The following is an 18,534-nucleotide window of genomic DNA, read 5'->3' as shown; positions in this document are numbered from 1 at the left end:
CCCAACCAGAGATTTATACGCTTTCTTGCTTGTATACAAAGGCCCCCATAAATAGCTCCACTGATCATCTTCCTGTACATGAGCTTGTAAGGGTAAAAGCTTTTCTTCCAACAGTAAGAGCTGATCAGAAGCTATAACTGATAGCGGCAAACGAAAATTTTCTTCTACACTCTTGGCCAAAAAAGCTTCCACTGAAATTCTTTGATCTCGGACAAAGGAGAAAAGCTGTGGGAACTAAAACTTGAGTAATCCAAAATTCCAAACATCATGCCAGAAGCAAACAGTATTACCCTTACCAACAACACAGGATGCCATTCCTCTGAAATCTGAAGACAGGCTCAACACGTCACGCCACCAGAAAAACCCACTGGCCTTTCATATGTGGGGGCACTGAATTTGTGTAAAAGGCCTTCCAAGTTAGCTGAACCCAGGGAGTGTCGGTGCCAATATAAAATTTGTCTGCAAATTTCAGTAAGAGTGACGTGTTTTGACACCTGAGATTCAAAATTCCCAAACCCCCTTCAGCTTTGGATCGACAGGCTGCTGTCCAGGCCACTAAGCATTTTCCTTGCCGATGCAAATCCTTACCATCCCGACAATGTTTCCGAAAAGTGTCAATTTGTTTAACAACAGACTTTGGAAACTTCAAGGTACTGAGCCAGTGCATAGGCTGTGATGAGATCAAGGAATTAACCAAAATTAGTCGGCCGTAATAAGATAGCATACTAGCAATTCCTGCCATCCTTCGCTCAATTCTACATACCGAAGGCAAAAAGTCCACTGCTGGCCGAGTAGTACCCAGGGGCAAACCCAAATAAGTAAAAGGTAACTGCCCTACCACACAGCCAAAAGTGCGAGCCAAATGAAGGGCCTTCTCTTCCGTCATGTTGATCGGCACTAGAGATGACTTAGAATAGTTTATTTTCAGTCCTGTTGAGGAGGCAAAGGAGCTAAGCAGGCCTTTCAACACAAAAAGCTCTCGGGCATCAGCCTTCATAAAAAGCAATGTATCATCAGCATATTGGACTATAGGAAAGTCCCCTTCAAAGCGATCACCCAGTGGATGTGAAAGAATTCCTTTTTCAGCGGCAGAATTTATTATACTCTGAAGCATATCAGCTGCTAACACAAACAAGAGAGAAGATAGAGGATCTCCTTGCCTTACCCCTCATCGACAACGAAACACCTTGTCTGGTACTCCATTGAGAAGCACGGAACAAGTGCCAGAAGATAGAACTTGGAAAATCCAGCTTACCATCTCTGTGAAAAGCCTTTGACAAACAACATTTGTAAAATAGCCTGATATTCCACCTTATCAAACGCTTTCTCAAAATCGAGCTTGAGAATAATCATCTCTTTCTTGGACTGATGACATATATGCAGAAATTGAAAGGCCCACACCAAACAATCCTGAATTGTCCTCCCTTTGATGAAGCCAAATTGATTGGTGTGAACCACTTGTGTGATTACGGACTGCTGTCTATTAACCAACATTTTAGTCAGCAATTTCATAGAGCAATTTAAAAGTGAAATGGGCCTCAAATCATTAACAGTCTCTGGGTCTTGCTTCTTTGGAATTAAAGTGATAAACGAACTATTGATGGACTGCAAATTGACATTGCCCTGATAAAAGTGTTAGTTGATCTCCACCAATAGGCCCACCCTTGGATCTGCATCTTGATCGGGGGCGCCCAACCATAATATGATTGGTGGGCCCCCGTCGTACAACGCCATAAATAGGAGGTGGGGCTGGGGCGGCGAGCACGAGGTTCGCCTGAGCCGCCTAGCACCCCACCTACAGTCCTAAACCCTAACCGATCACAGAGGGGGCGCTGCCAGCAACAGGAAGCGCCGCCACCGCCTCTACATCACCACCGCCGTCGCGTGAGTTGTCTCCTACCGGCGCGCGGGAAGGAGCTCCACCGCCGCCTCGTCGGCGAGCGGGGAGAAGCCGAGCCGCCGCTGCTTCTTGGGCTTGCGTGAGCTCTGGCCAAGGGCGCCACGGCTAGGCCGCTCGACGGCAGCGCTCTCACCTGCTGGGGAGCGCGAGCGCCGGCGAGGGGGCTAGCGACGGCGCCATCTCCTCTCGGCTTTCGCTCGGTCGCTCGCTACTGCTGCGCTGAGGGGAGAAGAAAGGAGCGCGGCGAAGAGAGAGAGAGGAAAGAAAAGAATGGCGTTAGGGTTTCAGGGGAGCAGCTGTCGTCGCCGTTTTGATCGAGCGACGTGCACGGACGACCGTCAGATCTGATCCGATGACTGGAATGTCATTAGGCTGAAATCGGCCCAGGCGGGCAAGCGCGGCGGGTGACTTTGCTGGCCCAGGCCCAGGTTGCGGCCTGGGCGCAGGGAGGTGCCGCGAGCGCGCGTGGGGGCTGCTGCAGCAGGCCGGCATTGTTGTTGATGGGCCGGTTACTGTTGCTGCAGGCCGGGCCAGAATAAACAGTAAATAAAGTTTAAAGTTTATTTATTTTTCAGAAGCAGATTTCGATGAATTTTGTCTAGTTTAATATGTCTATTAAAATTTGAACCAACAGAATAATTTTTCATAGAATAGTTGATAAAAGTTTAATGTTTCTCAAAAATAAATAATGATTTTTTTCTTGTTTCCGCTGCAATGTTAAAGTTAATCATCTTCTAATTAAATTCGAACTGACGGGAGAATTTAATTTAAAGAATAGTCAATTTTAATCAGTAAATTATAATATTGTTATTTTTTCTGACTAACGTTGATAATAGCAATATTATAATGTTTAATCATCAGTTTTTCATGCATTAATTCTATTTTTGCCCAACGATGATATAGAATTAGTGTATAAGAATATTGTTTGTTTTAATTTTGACCAACGTTAAATTAAAGCATGCAATTATAATGATATATTTTCTAACTATCTCTAACGATGTTTTTCAGGACTCAACCCAATGGCATTCATCTCGTACATACCTCCTCTAGAATGGGGCAATTACAGGGTATGGTGAGAGAAGTATGAGCTCGCACTAGCGCTGTCCAAGAATGACTTAGCGCTCACCTCCCCGTGTCCTACTGAGTCAGTGGACCCGGTGAGGCAAGAAAATGAGTCAGATGCTGATTTCACTCCTCGACAGTGAGATCATACAGAAGTGCGCATGAAGTATAATCTTGAGCATAAGAAATAGGACATATCAAACCATAAGTGCTTGATGGTGGCTAAGTCCACAATCTCAGATGTTATAAGGGGGTCTATCCCAGACTGTGATACCGCCACTGAGTACCTTAAGAAGGTGGAGAGTCAGTTTACTAGCTCTTCAAAGGCTTATGCTAGTACATTGATCAAGAAATTGTTCAATGAAAAATATACTGGTGGCGGTATAAGAGAGCACATATTGAAGATGAGCAACACAACTTCGAAGCTGAAGCCAATGGATTTAGGACTCAAGGATGAGTTCCTGATTCATTTGGTTTTTGCTTCCTTGTCAAAAGAATATGAAACCTTTGTTGTTAACTACAACATGCAGCCCGACAGTAGGACATAGAAAAGCTCATCACAATGTGTGTTCAAGAAGAGGAAAGGCTGAAATCCTTATAGAGTGACTCTACTAACCTTGTCAAGGACAAAAAAAAAAGAACTTCAATAACGCTAAGTTGAAAAGGAACAGTGCAAATGGTGCAAGAAGCATGGACACTACCAGAGGGACTATCCAGACTTTCTAAAGAACCTGCTGAAGAGAGGTGATGATTTCATTACATTTATAGATGAATCCCTGTATTTAAGTTATGCAAAATCAACTTGGTGGATTGATTTAGGTGCAACTGTTCATATTGCAAATTCATTAAAGGGATTTCGTACGAGAAGGACCCTACAAAGAGGAGAAAGAAGAACTAAAGTAGCAAATAGAGTTGAAGTTCAAGTTGAAGCCATTTGAGATCTTTCTCTAGAATTAGTTGATGGTTTTCTACTTAAGCTTTCAGATGTTCTATTTGTACCCTTTTTGCGAAGAAACTTAATAAGTATTTCACATTTAGATGACAATGGATATGATTACCATTTTGGTAATGGCAAATGTCGGATTTGTTTATAATAATAAATGTGTTGGTCTTGCCTTCCGTCAAGACAAGGTTTATTTATTATCACTTTCTGAGAATATGAATGATGTAAGTACTGAGAATGAGAATGCTTCCTCGTCTATGAAAGCAACAAATAAGCGGAAGAGAGTGCATGATGTATCTTCAAAATTATGGCACTGTCGTTTAGGCCATATTTTGAGGGGGAGAAGAGAGCGATTGATTAAGAAATCAATTATTCCTCCTTTAGAATTTTCAGATTTACAACAATGCATAGATTACATAAAAAGAAAGTATGTTAAGAAAATAAAGAAAGATGTCAAACGAAGCGCATGAATTTTAGAAATAATCCACACAGACATATGTGGTCCTTTTCCTGTGAAGAGTGTGGATGGTTATGATTCATTTATAACATTCACAGATGACTATTCTCGTTTTGGCTATATTTATCTAATTAAAGAAAGATCGGAAGCATTGAATAAATTTAAAATATTCAAGGCTAAAGTAGAAAATCAGCACAACTTAAAGATTAAGGTAGTAAGGTCTGACCGCGGGGGGAGTACTATGGTCGACACACCCCATATGGCCAAGTTTCTAGACCTTTTGCAAGGTACTTACAGGAAAATGACATAGTAGCCCAGTATTCTATATCGGGCGAGCCTCAACAGAATGGAGTAGCTCATAACCGTACCTTAATGGATATGGTGAGAAGCATGATAAGTTACTCTACCTTACCAATAAATTTATGGATAGAGGCGTTAAAAACTGTCATTCATATTCTTAATCGAGTGCCAAGTAAGTCGGTGCCCAAAACACCGTATGAGTTGTGGACAGGAAAGGAACCCTCACTAAACTATTTACGCGTGTGGGGTTGTCCTGCTGAGGTAAAAGTATTTAACCCAAACATAGGGAAGCGGGACTCCAAGACAGTCAGTTGCCATTTCATTGACTATCTAGGAAAGTCAAAAGGTTATCGCTTCTATTGTCCTAATAGACAAACGAAGTTTGTAGAAATAAGACATGTTGTCTTCTTGGAGATATGATAAGGGGGAGCATGGTAGCGCGGGAAATAAGTTTTGAAGACAAGCGGGTATATGTGCCCACTCCTATGGTTTATGAACCATTTTTCACGCTACCTATTGTTGTTGTACCAACAATGCAAGACACTGTAGAAACAGCACATGTTGTTAGTTCTCCGGTGGCAACAATGAATGAGCATGAGGAACATGTCTTTCAGGATCCCCAAGAAGTCGTTGTCACACATGAGGAAGAGCAACAACAGCTTCATATAGAACAAGCGTCATCTAACGAGGCCCCTAGATGGTCTCAAAGAGTTAGAAAATCAGTCATTCCTGATGATTATGAAGTTTATGAATATGAGGAATTTCAAATGGAGGGTGATCCCACCTCATTTGAAGAAGTCATGAGAAGCGCTCATTCATCCAAGTGGCTTGAAGCCATGGAAGATGAAATGAAATCAATAAAAACCAACGGAGTTTGGAACTTAGAAATAATTCCTAAAAGAGCCAAGACAGTAGGCTGTAAATGGGTCTACAAAACTAAACATGACTCCAAAGAGAATATAGAAAGGTTTAAAGCGTGACTTGTGGCGAAAGGTTTCACGCAATAAGAAGGCATAGATTACAATGAGACATTTTCTACAGTCTCATATAAGGATTCTTTTAGAATCATAATGACGCTTGTAGCACATTATGACTTAGAATTACATTAGATGGATGTAAAGACGGCGTTCCTAAACGGGGATTTGAAGGAAAATGTTTACATGACACAACCGAAAGGTTTTGTTATAGAAGGAAAAGAACGCATGGGATGTCGCCTGAAGAAATCCATTTATGGATTAAAGCAAGCTTCAAGACAGTGGTATCTGAAGTTTGATAGTACAATAAGAAAGTTTAGGTTTTAAGAAAATGTAGAGGGCAATTCCGTTTATGCAAAGTTTAAGAATGGGAAATACATTTTCCTAGTCTTGTATGTGGATGACATCTTGCTCGCTAGCAGTGATGTTAATCTACTACTAGAAACAAAGAAGTTCTTGTCCTCAAAGTTTGATATAAAGGATCTTGGTAAAGCTTCGTTCGTCCTAGGAATAAAGATTCATCGAGATAGAGAAAATGATGTTTTAGGACTATCACAAAAGGCATACTTAGAAAAAGTTCTAAAGAAATACAGTATCCAAAATTGTAAGTCATCACCTGCTCCCATAGTCAAGGGCGACAGATATAGGGAATTTCAATGTCCTAGGAATCAATATGAGATGGATCAAATGAAAGTGGTTCCATATAGTTCAGCTGTCGAAAGTTTACAGTATGCTCAAGTGTGTACTCGCCCTGACTTAGCATATGTTACTGGGTTGCTTGGCAGATATCAAAGTAATCTAGGAATAGAACGCTAGAAATTAGTAAAGAAAGTTTTGCGTTACCTGCAAGGTACGAAGGGTCTCATGTTAATGTACAGAAGATCTGATTCCCTACACATAGTGGGGTATACAGATTCTGATTATGCGGGAGATGAAAGAAAGTCCACGTCAGGATACATATTCACTCTCGCAGGAGGAGCTATATCGAGGAAAAGCTCAAAGCAAACCGTCACTACATCGTTCACAATGTATGCCGAGTTTGTAGCATGTTATGAGGCCACGGGGCAGGTGAATTGGCAGAAGAAATTCATTCCCGGGTTGAAAGTGGTAGACGACGTACATAAACCACTCAAGTTATACTGCGATAATAATCCAGCAGTGTGTTACGCTCACAATAATAAGTCAAGTGGTGCTGCCAAACACATTGACAAAAAGTATTATGTTGTGAAAGATAAAGTCGGGGATCATATAATTAGTCTTGATCACAATAATAAGCAGTTTGTATTATGTTGTGAACAGAAAAGATGCTCGCGGATCTGCTTACAAAAGGCTTACCACCCAGTGTGTTCAGAGAACACGCAGCCGGCATGGGTTTAAGGGAAAGCCTATGATTTCTTGACAATAAGGGCCTAGTTACGAATCTGTTTTGAAAACAGAGAGGTGCATTGTAGCTGTTTAATCTAATGGCAAGAGACCGTGACGATGAGGCACGCTCTATACACTGATCTGTGATGGAATGGGAATAAGAGAAAGTAAGTAAATTAAGTTTAAGTTATAAGTGAGATCAAGGGGCAGAATGCTAGTTGATCTCCACCTGGCCTATTGGGCCCTTGGATCTGCGCCCTAATGGGGTGTGCCCAACCCTAATATGGTTGGTGGGCCCCATCGCACAGCGCCATAAATAGGAGGTGGGGGCCGGGGCGCTGAGCACGAGGTTCGCCTGATCCGCCTAGCACCCACCTACAGTCCTAAACCCTAACCGATCACAGAGGGGGTGCTGCCAGCGATGGGAAGCGCCGCCACCGCCTCTGCATCACGCCGGAGGACTGCTATGACGGCGGGCTGCCCTATGACCTCTACACCGACCCCAGACGACACCGCTACTGCACCACCACCGGGTTATCGCCAAGCACTAAGATGGCGAGCCCATCTTCATCCAAGGAGGCCGATGGTTTGCACCCCTTCACCCCCCCTCTCTCTCATTCTATCTCTAATCTAGTACTAGTAGATGATTCTAGGACTCACGGTTTATTCACAGTGCAAGTAGACATGCTAGATTTATGCCTAGAGATCCTGTTTTAGGTTTAACAAAAAGTGATCACACAAGTTTGTGAACAATGGGGAGATTAAGTTACAACACCTTTTGTAAAACAGGCCATTAAAAGCCATCTGGACCAGGAGCATGGTCTGGGGGCATAGCCTTGACTGCCATAAGAATTTCCTCATCAGAGAACGGATCATCAAGAACAGGCAGGAGAATTGGCTGGATGAAGGAGCCAAGATCATCATAAGAAATATTGGTAAACTCTGAGCAGCCTAATCTGTCCTGAAAAGTGGCCAACAAAATTCCAACTTTGAGATCATGCTCAGAAACCAGAGTGTTCTCATCCACCTTGAGAGTAGCAATATAATTTCTTCTATAATTTCTGGTGGCAAAGGCATGAAAAAATTTGGTGTTTTCATCTCCCAAAGTAACCCATCTAGCTGTACTGCGTTGCTTCCAAAAAATTCTTTTTGCTTCTAGGAGGAATGCAATGTGTTTGCACACTAAAGATCTGAAATTTAATTCAAGCTGACTGAGATTTCTCTGCTCTTCTAGACCATCAAGAAGTGCCAGGACCCAGCTGCAATTTTCTATAAGTTGCTGCAGGTTGTAAATTTTCTCGCTCCATTTTCTAATCCCTTGCCTGACAAATTTCAGCTTAGCAGTTAAATTCTTAGCTGGCTGAATGAAGTAGGGCGCCATATTCCAGAGATTATTAACCAGGGGCAAAAAGGAGGAGAACTCCAGCCAAAAATTCTTAAAGCGAAAAACCTGAGCTTTAGGGACAGCAGTTTTGATTTGAAGCACATATGGGACATGGTCAGACACTGGTCTAGCGAAAGGATACACCATGCTGTTGGGAAAAGCTAGCAACCATGCTGCAGTACAGAAAACCCAATCTAATTTCACCAACAGAGGAGGATCTTGCATGTTGCTCCAGGTGAATGCACGGCCTTGAAAAGGTAAGTCAATCCAGCCTCTAAAGCTGATCAGATTATTGAACATCAACATTTCTGAAGAACATCCACCAGGCATATTTCTATTATCTGAAGATCTAATCAAATTAAAATCCCCCAAAAGAATCCACTCTTCAAAGTTTGCAGCATCCAAATCCATCAGCCAGTAGACAAAATCTTGCTTATCTTGGCTGTGAGCAGGGCCATAGACATTGGAAACATAAAAAGTTTTACTTGACAATCTGCATGTAAACTTTAGAGTGAGGATGAAACTAGTCGAGTGGACGACCTCGCCAGAAAAAAACTATCAAACCGGACTGTACGAATGCCCCCTGAGGCACCCAAAAGAATGCTGAAATGCAAACTGATTCAGAGAGCGAGGACAGAACTTTGAAATATAATTTGTATCAAAAAGCTCTCGTTTTGTTTCCTGGAGACACAGAATTTTGCAATCACACTGACGCTTTGCTACTTTGACGGATCAGGTTTGGGCCGGATTTCTCACAGTAAGGGAGGTGGACGGGCAGAACGCAGACTCGAAGCAGATACGGTTAACGTGGTGGTGTACTGTTATGGAAAAAAAGAATACGGATGGAACCAGGAATACGGATAGAACCTAGACATAAACGGGAAAAGATATACAAGAATATTAGAGCATACGAAGAGGCGTAAAAAAAGTACGGCAGAAATTTTGTCTCTTTACTTGGAAATATGGCCATGCATTGCAACGAGAGCTTGTTGTGTGTTTGAATTCACTTTGGAATCGGACTTTGTACTATGTCTCTGGTCACATGCTACCCTAATTTGTATGGTACATGATAGAGTGATAGACTATGAAAACACTCCGTAATCCAATTCATTTTGAAATGGAACTCAGTACAATGTTTGAACATGTCACTCTAACTCAGTAGTCACAAGAGAGATTCAGTTCGTCAGATCCCTATAGATGGTTGTGAGAATTGTTAGACAAGAAATATCCTCCTTTATTTAATATTAAAAAGTAAACGTATTCTTATGTTGCAACAGAATCGTTCAGCTTTTGTTATAATTTCTATCTCAAACACGCCATCTATTTATCAAATTGCACCAAAGTACACACTTCCTCAAAAAAAAAAGAATATACTTCTATGTGTATTTGTTGCATTGCTACCATGTTTAGTACGATCTAGTTTTTTAAGGTAGAAATCAAATTCATTGCATATCTAATTCCCTAACAAATTGATTTGTAAAATTTGTTGCAGATATATTGACGTGACAAATTGATTTGTCAATTTTGTTACAGATCTAACCACCTGACATGATAGTCGGTTTGTATTTTTTTCTATTAAATTATATTTGTGATATATTGCCTGAGGGGATGTTGGTTTTTTTATTGATAGGAGCGAAAGATAAGTTCGATTGCTATTTTCAAACATTTGTTTCTTTGGACCCCAATGCTTTAAACAATTTTGATTTGAGTATATTCTAAAATTGAGAATAGTGCAGAGAAATCTTATGTTATTTTTTTATTTGATTTCCAGCTCCTCTTCGATTGGATTTAGAGCTTATGCCGATTTTCCTTCTCTTCTTTTCGTATAGACTCAGGAGCTAGAACATATGTCTTAGAGTCCGTTGCGTTATATCTAAAGTAAACTAGCATCGACCAATTTTAACATTATTTCATATAATATATGAAATACCACATGTTTATAATTTTATTTATCTTTTTGTCTTGCCAACCATAAGGGTGATTTCATCATATAATAATACCACATGTTTATAGTTTTATTTATCTTTTTTTGTCTTGCTAACCATAAGGGTGATTTCCCGTAAAAAAGTTTGAAGGTCTCTACAATGCTAAATAAAAAAAAGGTTCATTGGACATCACGTCAAATTGTGTAGTGTGGTGATTTCCCGTAAAAAAGTTTGAAGGTCTCATGTGGCAAAGTGTGTTTTGTTTTTTTTCCCGCCTGCGCATGTGGGTTTGGACTGGTTGCTGGAGTGGGCTGTGATTGGGCCGGACGTGAGCGTAGGTCTGTTGGGACTGGTGGCAAAATTGGGCCGCGCGAGCGAGTGGGCTTCAAGTAAAGAGGTACTGGATCTGACACTTGGGCTAATTTAAATGGGCTGGATGAAAAAAATAGCATAAAATTTTGCTTAGATATAGACGTAAATATAGATTATATTCTATGATTTGATTTGAAACGTAAGCGTACCAACTAATATAGATATATATTATATTCTTTGATTTAGTTTGAAACGTTAAGCGTACCAACTACTTTTCTTATTATCTTGAAGAGTCCATGTAAACATAGGAATCTTGACCTTACAACTGCCCAAACAAAGAAGCACACAAACGCATCCTTTGACCGCCCAACTGCCCAAGAACGCCATGGCCGGCGCGTCGGCGAGCATCCCGTGCCTGGCGCTCAACACGGGCCACGCGATCCCCGTGCTGGGCTTCGGGACCGGCTCCTCCAGCACGCCGGAGGACCTGGCGGCCACCATCCTCCACGCCGTCCGCCTCGGCTACCGCCACATCGACACGGCCTCCGTATATGGTACGGAGGGCGCGGTCGGCGCCGCCGTCGCCGACGCCGTCGCCACGGGGGCCGTCGCCACCCGCGCCGACCTCTTCGTCACCTCCAAGCTCTGGATGAACGACGCGCACCCGGACCGCGTGCTCCCGGCGCTCCGGGAGTCGCTGGCCCGCCTCGGCCTCGACTACCTCGACCTCTTCCTCGTCCACTGGCCCCTCGCCGCCGACGAGAACAAGAAGCCCGTGCCGTTGGACATGGAGGGCGTCTGGCGTGCCATGGAGGAGTGCCACCGTCTCGGCCTCGCGAGGTCCATCGGCGTCAGCAACTTCTCCGCGGCCAAGATGTCCCGGCTGCTCGCCTTCGCTGCCGTGCCGCCGGCGGTGAACCAGGTCGAGTTGAACGTCGGCTGGCGTCAGGAGAAAGTCAGGGAGGTGTGCGCCAAGAACGGCGTCGTCGTCACCGCCTTCTCACCGCTGGGCGCGATCGGCACGATGTGGGGATCCAACGCCGTCATGGAGAGCGGCGTGCTGCAGGACATCGCCGCCAAGAGAGGCAAGACGGTTGCCCAGGTAAATAAAAATTTAAAAGCAAAAGGGGGAACGATTAGATTGGCTCGTTTTTTATTATTTGTATGTAGATAATATCTACTAAATACATAATAGAAAACTATATCTATGCAAGAACTATAAAGAGAGAGAATAGGTAGATGATAGAAGAGAGAAACATATAACTACAACAACAACTAGATAAAATTTATTCTCAAGAACTAACTATTTAGAATATGATTTCTATATTTATGTGACTTGACAAGTAAAACTATCTTATGGTTTTTGGATTGGGACGTTGGTTTAGGAATGATGCAAAACTCAAAATAGTTATTATCCAATGATGTGGGTTTCTGACCTAATGAATTATTCAGCGCCTATCGTTTGTGTAAATAGTACCACAACTCTTCCTTTTGAAGAATCAAAAGAGGTGGCCCTGTACTGGTTATATACACATAAAGAAGAAGCATTTCTAATTTGATCCGTGGATAATCAAGATAAATTCTTTTTTGAATTGAAGATAAGCTGTTTAATTTGGGTAAAGACAAGGTACTGTGTTACTCCTTCCTCCTAGTTTATAACTTCTTTATTTAGAAAAAAGACAAAATTGTGTTTGTTGGAATAACTAAGATTTCGAACGTTGTAGCACTGTGGGCTGTGACCTATTTATAACTTCTTTATACATTTATAGGTGGCATTGAGGTGGCTGCATGAGCAAGGGTTGTGCTTTGTGGCGAGGAGCTTTAACAAGGAGAGGTTGAAGCAAAACATGGAGCTTTTCGATTGGGAGTTGACCGACGACGACAAGGAGAAGATCATGGGGATTCCACAGAGGAGAGCGTGTCATGGGGAGTTCTTTTTGTCACCGGACGGGCCATACAAGAGCTTGGAGGAGCTATGGGACGGAGAGATATGAGAAACTATGTTCGGAATCAATATTTGTATCGAGCTATCAAATTTTATATTTCTACCAAAAATACCATGTAGCTATGTATCTATTGTTTGTCCAGCATCGTTGTTGCTTGCTGTTTGGGGAAATATCTTCTAATTTTTTAGTTTCACATACTCTCTCCATATCATATATGTTTCCAGCAATGTGTTTGCAGTCTGAATGAGTGTGGACTACAGTTGGTGCTGGACAATTGCCTTGCATGTCATTATGTTACACTTTTAGGTTGGGTGTGATGGTGCTGCTAGTGGTTAAGATTAACTTCCACATATTTGAGAATGTTATACTACCTAAATATTTCACATTGATGTTGATAAAAGGCATGCCAAACTACCATGCACCAGGAGATGGCTTCAATGAACTCTTTATCAAAGAAGTGTTGGCCCATCATTAATTAAGCAGGATTTTATAAGACTGATTCAAGACTTCTTCGATACTTCTATGGACATAAGCAGCCTAAATTCTTCACTTATCGCTCTAATCGTAAAGAAATCCAACCCTGAAGCTGTGGATGATCACAGTCGTCACAGACCGATCTCTCTGTTGAATTACTCTCTGATGAAGAGCATTACCAAGCTTTTGTCGCAATTAGAAGAAGGGAAGAACAAGAACTAGTATTATTGATTTACTGGCCTGCTAAACATGTGTTTGCCGTAATGTGCGCTGACATCGGTTGCCAATTAACGGCGTATTGACTCGTACAGGCCATCTGCATCGAACGATGGACCAGCAACTGGGGATGTGTGGAGTGGAGGCTCATCCTTCGTGCGAGTGTTGTTGAACTTTCGTGGGCTGTACCACCCTAGCCGTATTGGGCTGAGCAAGTTTGGAGGGCCACGTTCATAGGTTAAAACAAGCCCAGTGCATTTTCCTCTCTTCACACGTTGGGACGACGCACGAGGTCGAGGATCACTAGCGAGCCATCCTCGAGAAAATTAAAAAGGACCACTAGCGAGTCAAATCGCAGCCGTCGCCACCATCTTGTGCTGTCGCCGCCGCTGTCATCCTTGTTGGATCAAACGTGTTTGGAGGGACGAGACAACCTGTGGGCGTCTCACGTATCTACTACTCCCTCCGTTCACATTATAAGTCATTCAATTTTTTTTTGAAGAGTCAAATTATATTAAGTTTTACCAAAATTATAAAGAGAATTACAAAGATTATGACATCAAACAGGTATACTATAAAAATATAATTAATAAAGAATCTAATTATACTTATTTGGTATCATAAATGTTATTATTTTTATTATATAAATTTGGTCAAACTTAAGATACTTGGACTATCTAACAAAGTTAAAATGACATAATTTGGGATGGAGGGACCGGAGATCTTTTATCATGGTTGGGGGTACTTCTCGGTTCGTAGCATGTTATTAGCTCTAATTAATTTTTTTTTGCGTCGAAGGTTAGTATGGTAATTGCGCCTCCCCCTCCCTATCATCCCTCGTCCACGACCCGCACGTGGCACGGAGACTCGAGGAACCCGCACGTGGCGAGCGCGAAGGACGCGAGGCTGCCCTACCCTCGCACTAGCCCTAAGCGCCACCGCCTCGCTCTTTGAAGGAGAAAATCCCATGGTCTCGTCAAGGCTTTCCTATGTATCTCTGTGGTATGTAGATCCCATCTTGTACTTGAAAGTGCAAACATTCGAGACGTTTATATGGCTATCTATATAATGCAAAATATGAATTAGTAGCGTACTGTAGTTACCTCTACATTCATGTTGGCATAGACCTCCTCTTGTTGGATCAAGGACTCAATCAGGGACTTCAATTTTGAGCACTCATTCTCCAACTCCTCATCCGTTTGTTCCCCTGCCTACTTAATCATAGAGTCAACTTTGGCTTGCTCTTTCTCTTTCTTTATGTTGCCATCATTTTCTTCGTGGATTTCCGAACTTGTTGCATGTGGTTGCGCTAGGATCCATGATACCTTTTGTATTTTGACATAGCAGTTTCATAAATCATCAACAAATAAAAATGGATTAAATTTTGAGCACTGAATCATTAACAGTAGTAGAGAATAAAAATAATATACTATTTCTGTAAACAAGCAGAGAACCAATTCATACAACCATTTTTTACCAGGAAAACAAGCGATATACATCATGAACATGTAAAACAGCAAACTGACTCCAGAAACCTCAATCTGAAGAAACAACATCCATCGATCCAGGATTCAGAAGCGCATGATTCCCACACAAATTAGGAGCACTGATCACTACCAAAGTTGAAACTTTTGCATCATATCGGACATGAGAACCAACAAAGCACAGACTTTCTGAACAAATCTGCAGAGATGCAGAGAGACATGGAAGGGGAGGGAGGGAGCAAGGGGCGGACACGGACCAGTTCCAAAGGCCGATGCGGAAGGGGAGTGAGAGTGACTTGCGGTAGGTGTAGCAGGGGAGGTCGTTGAGGTCCTCCTCCACCTTGCCCCCGGTGTCATTGAGGCCCGCCATGGCTGCTGCGAGCGGGGTGGCGGAGCGGGCCAAGGTGGGCGCGGACCACGGGAAGGGGAGCGGCACATGGAGCAGGAGTCGGGGATGGTGAAGCCGCCGCCTCTTATTGGGCGGGGCGGATACGCACACCTTGGCGAGCCCGCTCTCCAGCTTCGCCACCTCAGACCGCCGCGTCCACTGATGAGCCCACCTCGCCTCCCGCACCCTCTCGGCAGTGGGGACGGCCGCCGCCGCCGCGGATGGGGATCTCGCCTCCTCCACCGCCTTCTCCAGATCTACGTGGGGGACTGGTGAGGAGGGATCGCCTGCCCTGGCTGCCGTAACTCTGCCTCGCCCTCGCCCTCGCTCTGGCAGCCGGCGCCGCCGCAGCACAGAGCAGAGAGAGTGCTAGGGTTGGCGTGGCCGGAATTTGAGAAATACACGTGACAAACTATACTACTTCAATTATCTCTATACTATTTAAACATTATTTTTCTATTATAAATTTACCGTTCTACCCTTAATTACAAAAAAATTCAAAAATAGAATTATCCCAAATTTTTTTTGCATTGATCCCACTAATTTTAGTACGCACCTGGACGTATTGTCCTACTATTTAGTACACACTTGGTGCCTCTCTAATTGGTTTCTCTTGGTGCCTCTGCCTTTTTAGCCATCGGATCGCTCCTCATGTGGAGTCCATTTTCCGACAACCACCGTAAAAATTCTCCATTGGTTTTTAGAGACGGCCATGAGTTAGCTACCACCTTAAATGAGTGAAATGCCTCTAAAACCATTCTGCTTTTCGAATACTATCCTTTTCCGATCACCTGTATTATTAAAAAAGTATCTTTTTTCCAAAAAAAAAAGTATCTTTAAAAGTCTTTTTTTTTAGAAGTGGCGGTTGGCTCGGCTGGGGCAGGTGGTAGCCCACCATATTGTATTCCGTTGTGCACCTTTGGTTCTTTATTGAGCCGTTTGGATCAATAAATATGTTTTCGTTAAATTTGTATGAATATATCTGTCGGTGTTTTGGAACCGGGGGTCCCTCAACCAACGAGTGAATTTGTACTGCGTGTCCCTAATCCCGGATGGTGATGCAAAGAGACACAAGGTTTATACTGGTTCGGGCAGTCGAGGCCCTACGTCCAGTCTGAGAGATTGATCTTGTATTCCTTGCACCGGAGTGCTCGTGGTAGGGGGTTACAAGCTGAGTGAGAGAGGGAGCTAGCCCCAGGTCTCGGCGAGGGTGATGCGAACTGCTTGGGACGTTGCTCCCAAGCAGCAGTGGAAGTGCGTGATTCTATCGGTGTGTTTGTCCTTCTGCCCCCCCAGAAATGGCCCTGGCTACCTCCTTTTATAGTTACAAGGAGGAAGCGAGAGGTACATGAGAAGGCTACTATTTGCTGACGTATTCCGCTCCCTGAAGCAGTATGGCGTCGTGGGAGTTCCAGTCGATGTCTAGTCGGTATGGTCTTCAAGGCTGACGACATGCTGCGCTCTTGTACTTTTGTTGACTTGGTGAAATGCCGAGGCCTGGTGGCTGCTGTAGTAGGCTGTGTCGAGACCTATCGCGCTGAGGCCGAGACCCACTGTGCTGAGGCCTGCTGTGCCGAGGCCTTTAGCGGGTGGCAATGTGAGGTCTGGGCGGCCATCGTCGATAGTTGATTTGGGCGGAACAGTGCCGAACATGCGTCTACAGGATACGGTGCCCTGTATCGTCAGTAAGGGATGGTAAAAAGGCGATTTGACCGTTGTCCTGTCGCGGCATACTGCCGATCGTGGCTTTCGTAGTGAGGGCAGCTGGGTGCATTAATTGGATGCGATAGCCTGCCAGAGTGACTTTTGAGGTGGAGGTGACGAGATTGCGGGACGAGCCCAGCCTCGGGCGAGGCGGAGCATGGCCAGTTCGCCCGAGGCCCTACCGGGAGTCTCGGGCGAGGCGGAATCCGAGGCTCATCGGGGGTCTCGAGCGGGGCGGAGCGGTCGGTTCGCTGGCCCCGAGGTCACAGGAACCCGGTTCTGACTCCCCACGTCGTGTCCGTCCTTGGTGCAGGAGTTTAGGCAGCACAGTAGCCGGTAACCCTTGCACAGTCCCGTCGTGGATGGCAGGGTGCTGACGTGACGGACGTCTGGTCTGCCACGTCGCTGCACTGCGCCGTCGTGTGATTTGTCGGAGTGGTTGAGCGCCTCGATGGGACGTGCGGAAGTGACATGCTGGTCGTACTCGGTCTTGTGCGTCGTGGGGCTCCAGTACGGCTTGATGCAGGACATGGCGGGCGACGTGCGGGTTGCCGTGTAATGACGTCGTAGGGGGCAGCGGCTATGCCGAGGCCGAGCCATCGCGGGGGGCTCGGTGGTCATGGACCCTCAGGCTGCCGAGCCCGTGAAGCAAACTGTCGAGGTCCTTAGGGGGAGTTATTGGCCTTGGGTACTGATTCCGAGGCTACAGTAGCCCAGATGTGGCTCCCCACGCTGCATTGTCCTCGGTGCAGGAGTTGGCAGCATAGTGAGGCATGGGCGTCACGGTGGTTAGTACAGTGGCGGGTAACCCCTGCCCAGTCCTGCCTCCTGTCCCATCGGCCATTCTGCTGTACTGTGCCGGGCGTGCGGTTGTCGTCAGGGGCAACAGTCGGCTGAGTTGATGTGACACGACGTTTTGTCAGAGGGACGGGAGAAGGAAGAGGCGGCGGAGTGCCTGCCGAGCCTGCCTTGCGCGAGACGGAGGGTCGGTGGCCCGGCCGTGGCCTTTGGCGGGGAATCGCTCGGGGTCGGTAGCGAGGGGGCCTCGGGCGAATCGGAGAATCGGCCGAGGCCTGCGGCGATGGGCCTCGGGCGAGTCGGAGAATCGGCCGAGGCCCTTGGAGCCTCGGGCGAGTCGGAGAATCGGCCGAGGCCAGCAGCGTTTAGCTGGTTTCGATCTTTACGAAGTCTAAGCAGTCGTTTTTTGGATCTTGCTTAGGGTACCCCTTCTCACGGTATCCGACAGTAGCCCCCGAGCCTTGGGGGGAGTGGAGGCACTCCCCCTGAGGTTCTGACGAGAATTGGCTCTTGATAGTTCCTGTCGGGATGGTGTTTTGTCTTCGAGGTTTCGGTGGGTGCGCGCGAGCGCACCCGCCGGGTGTAGCCCCCGAGGCCCTGGGGGAGTGATTTCACTTCTCCAGGGGCTTTTTTCTCTTTCGAGTGGGGAGTTACATTGTGTTTGCCGGGCCCGTGGGTGCGAGTTCGGATCGCAGGGCCTCGATGCTGCGGGAAGAGCCCCTTAGCCTCCGCCTGGAGCGAGAGGGCCGTCAGGGGTTCACCCGGCTTTTTGTACGACCCTCGCGCTTCCTTTTCGCTTGGAAGGAGGGTTTGTATTGCCGAGTCCCCTCGCGTGCGAGCCCAGGTCGCTGGGACTCGGCAACGTTTTGCAGGAAGAGTCCCTTAGCCTCTGCGCGGAGCGA

General features: G+C 45.2%; 2 protein-coding genes across 2 annotated transcripts; one reads left to right on the top strand and one right to left on the bottom strand.

The window, feature by feature from the left end:
• Positions 1-7,794: 7,794 nt before the first annotated feature.
• Positions 7,795-8,796, bottom strand: LOC136495526 (uncharacterized). The gene has a single exon (XM_066491434.1). The coding sequence runs from the start codon at positions 8,794-8,796 to the stop codon at positions 7,795-7,797; it is 1,002 nt and encodes a 333-aa protein (XP_066347531.1).
• Positions 8,797-10,941: 2,145 nt separating this feature from the next.
• On the top strand, positions 10,942-12,867 carry LOC136498104 (probable NAD(P)H-dependent oxidoreductase 1). Its single transcript, XM_066494043.1, has 2 exons — positions 10,942-11,724; positions 12,392-12,867. The coding sequence occupies exons 1-2, from the start codon at positions 11,008-11,010 to the stop codon at positions 12,614-12,616; spliced, it is 942 nt and encodes a 313-aa protein (XP_066350140.1). The 5' UTR covers positions 10,942-11,007; the 3' UTR covers positions 12,617-12,867.
• Positions 12,868-18,534: the final 5,667 nt, after the last annotated feature.

This window comes from Miscanthus floridulus, chromosome 12, assembly GCF_019320115.1.
Source record: "Miscanthus floridulus cultivar M001 chromosome 12, ASM1932011v1, whole genome shotgun sequence".
In the NCBI taxonomy this organism is placed as follows: domain Eukaryota; kingdom Viridiplantae; phylum Streptophyta; class Magnoliopsida; order Poales; family Poaceae; genus Miscanthus; species Miscanthus floridulus.
Note: the sequence above shows the minus strand (reverse complement) of the source record. Positions and strands in the feature narration are given on the sequence as shown.

Bases quoted from the DNA above. Each gene is read 5' to 3' on its own strand.
- LOC136495526 (XM_066491434.1), bottom strand. From the start codon at position 8,796: ATGGATTTGGATGCTGCAAACTTTGAAGAGTGGATTCTTTTGGGGGAT.
- LOC136498104 (XM_066494043.1), top strand. From the start codon at position 11,008: ATGGCCGGCGCGTCGGCGAGCATCCCGTGCCTGGCGCTCAACACGGGC. The intron at 11,725-12,391 runs GTAAATAAAAAT...ATACATTTATAG, and splicing joins GAGGCAAGACGGTTGCCCAG to GTGGCATTGAGGTGGCTGCA.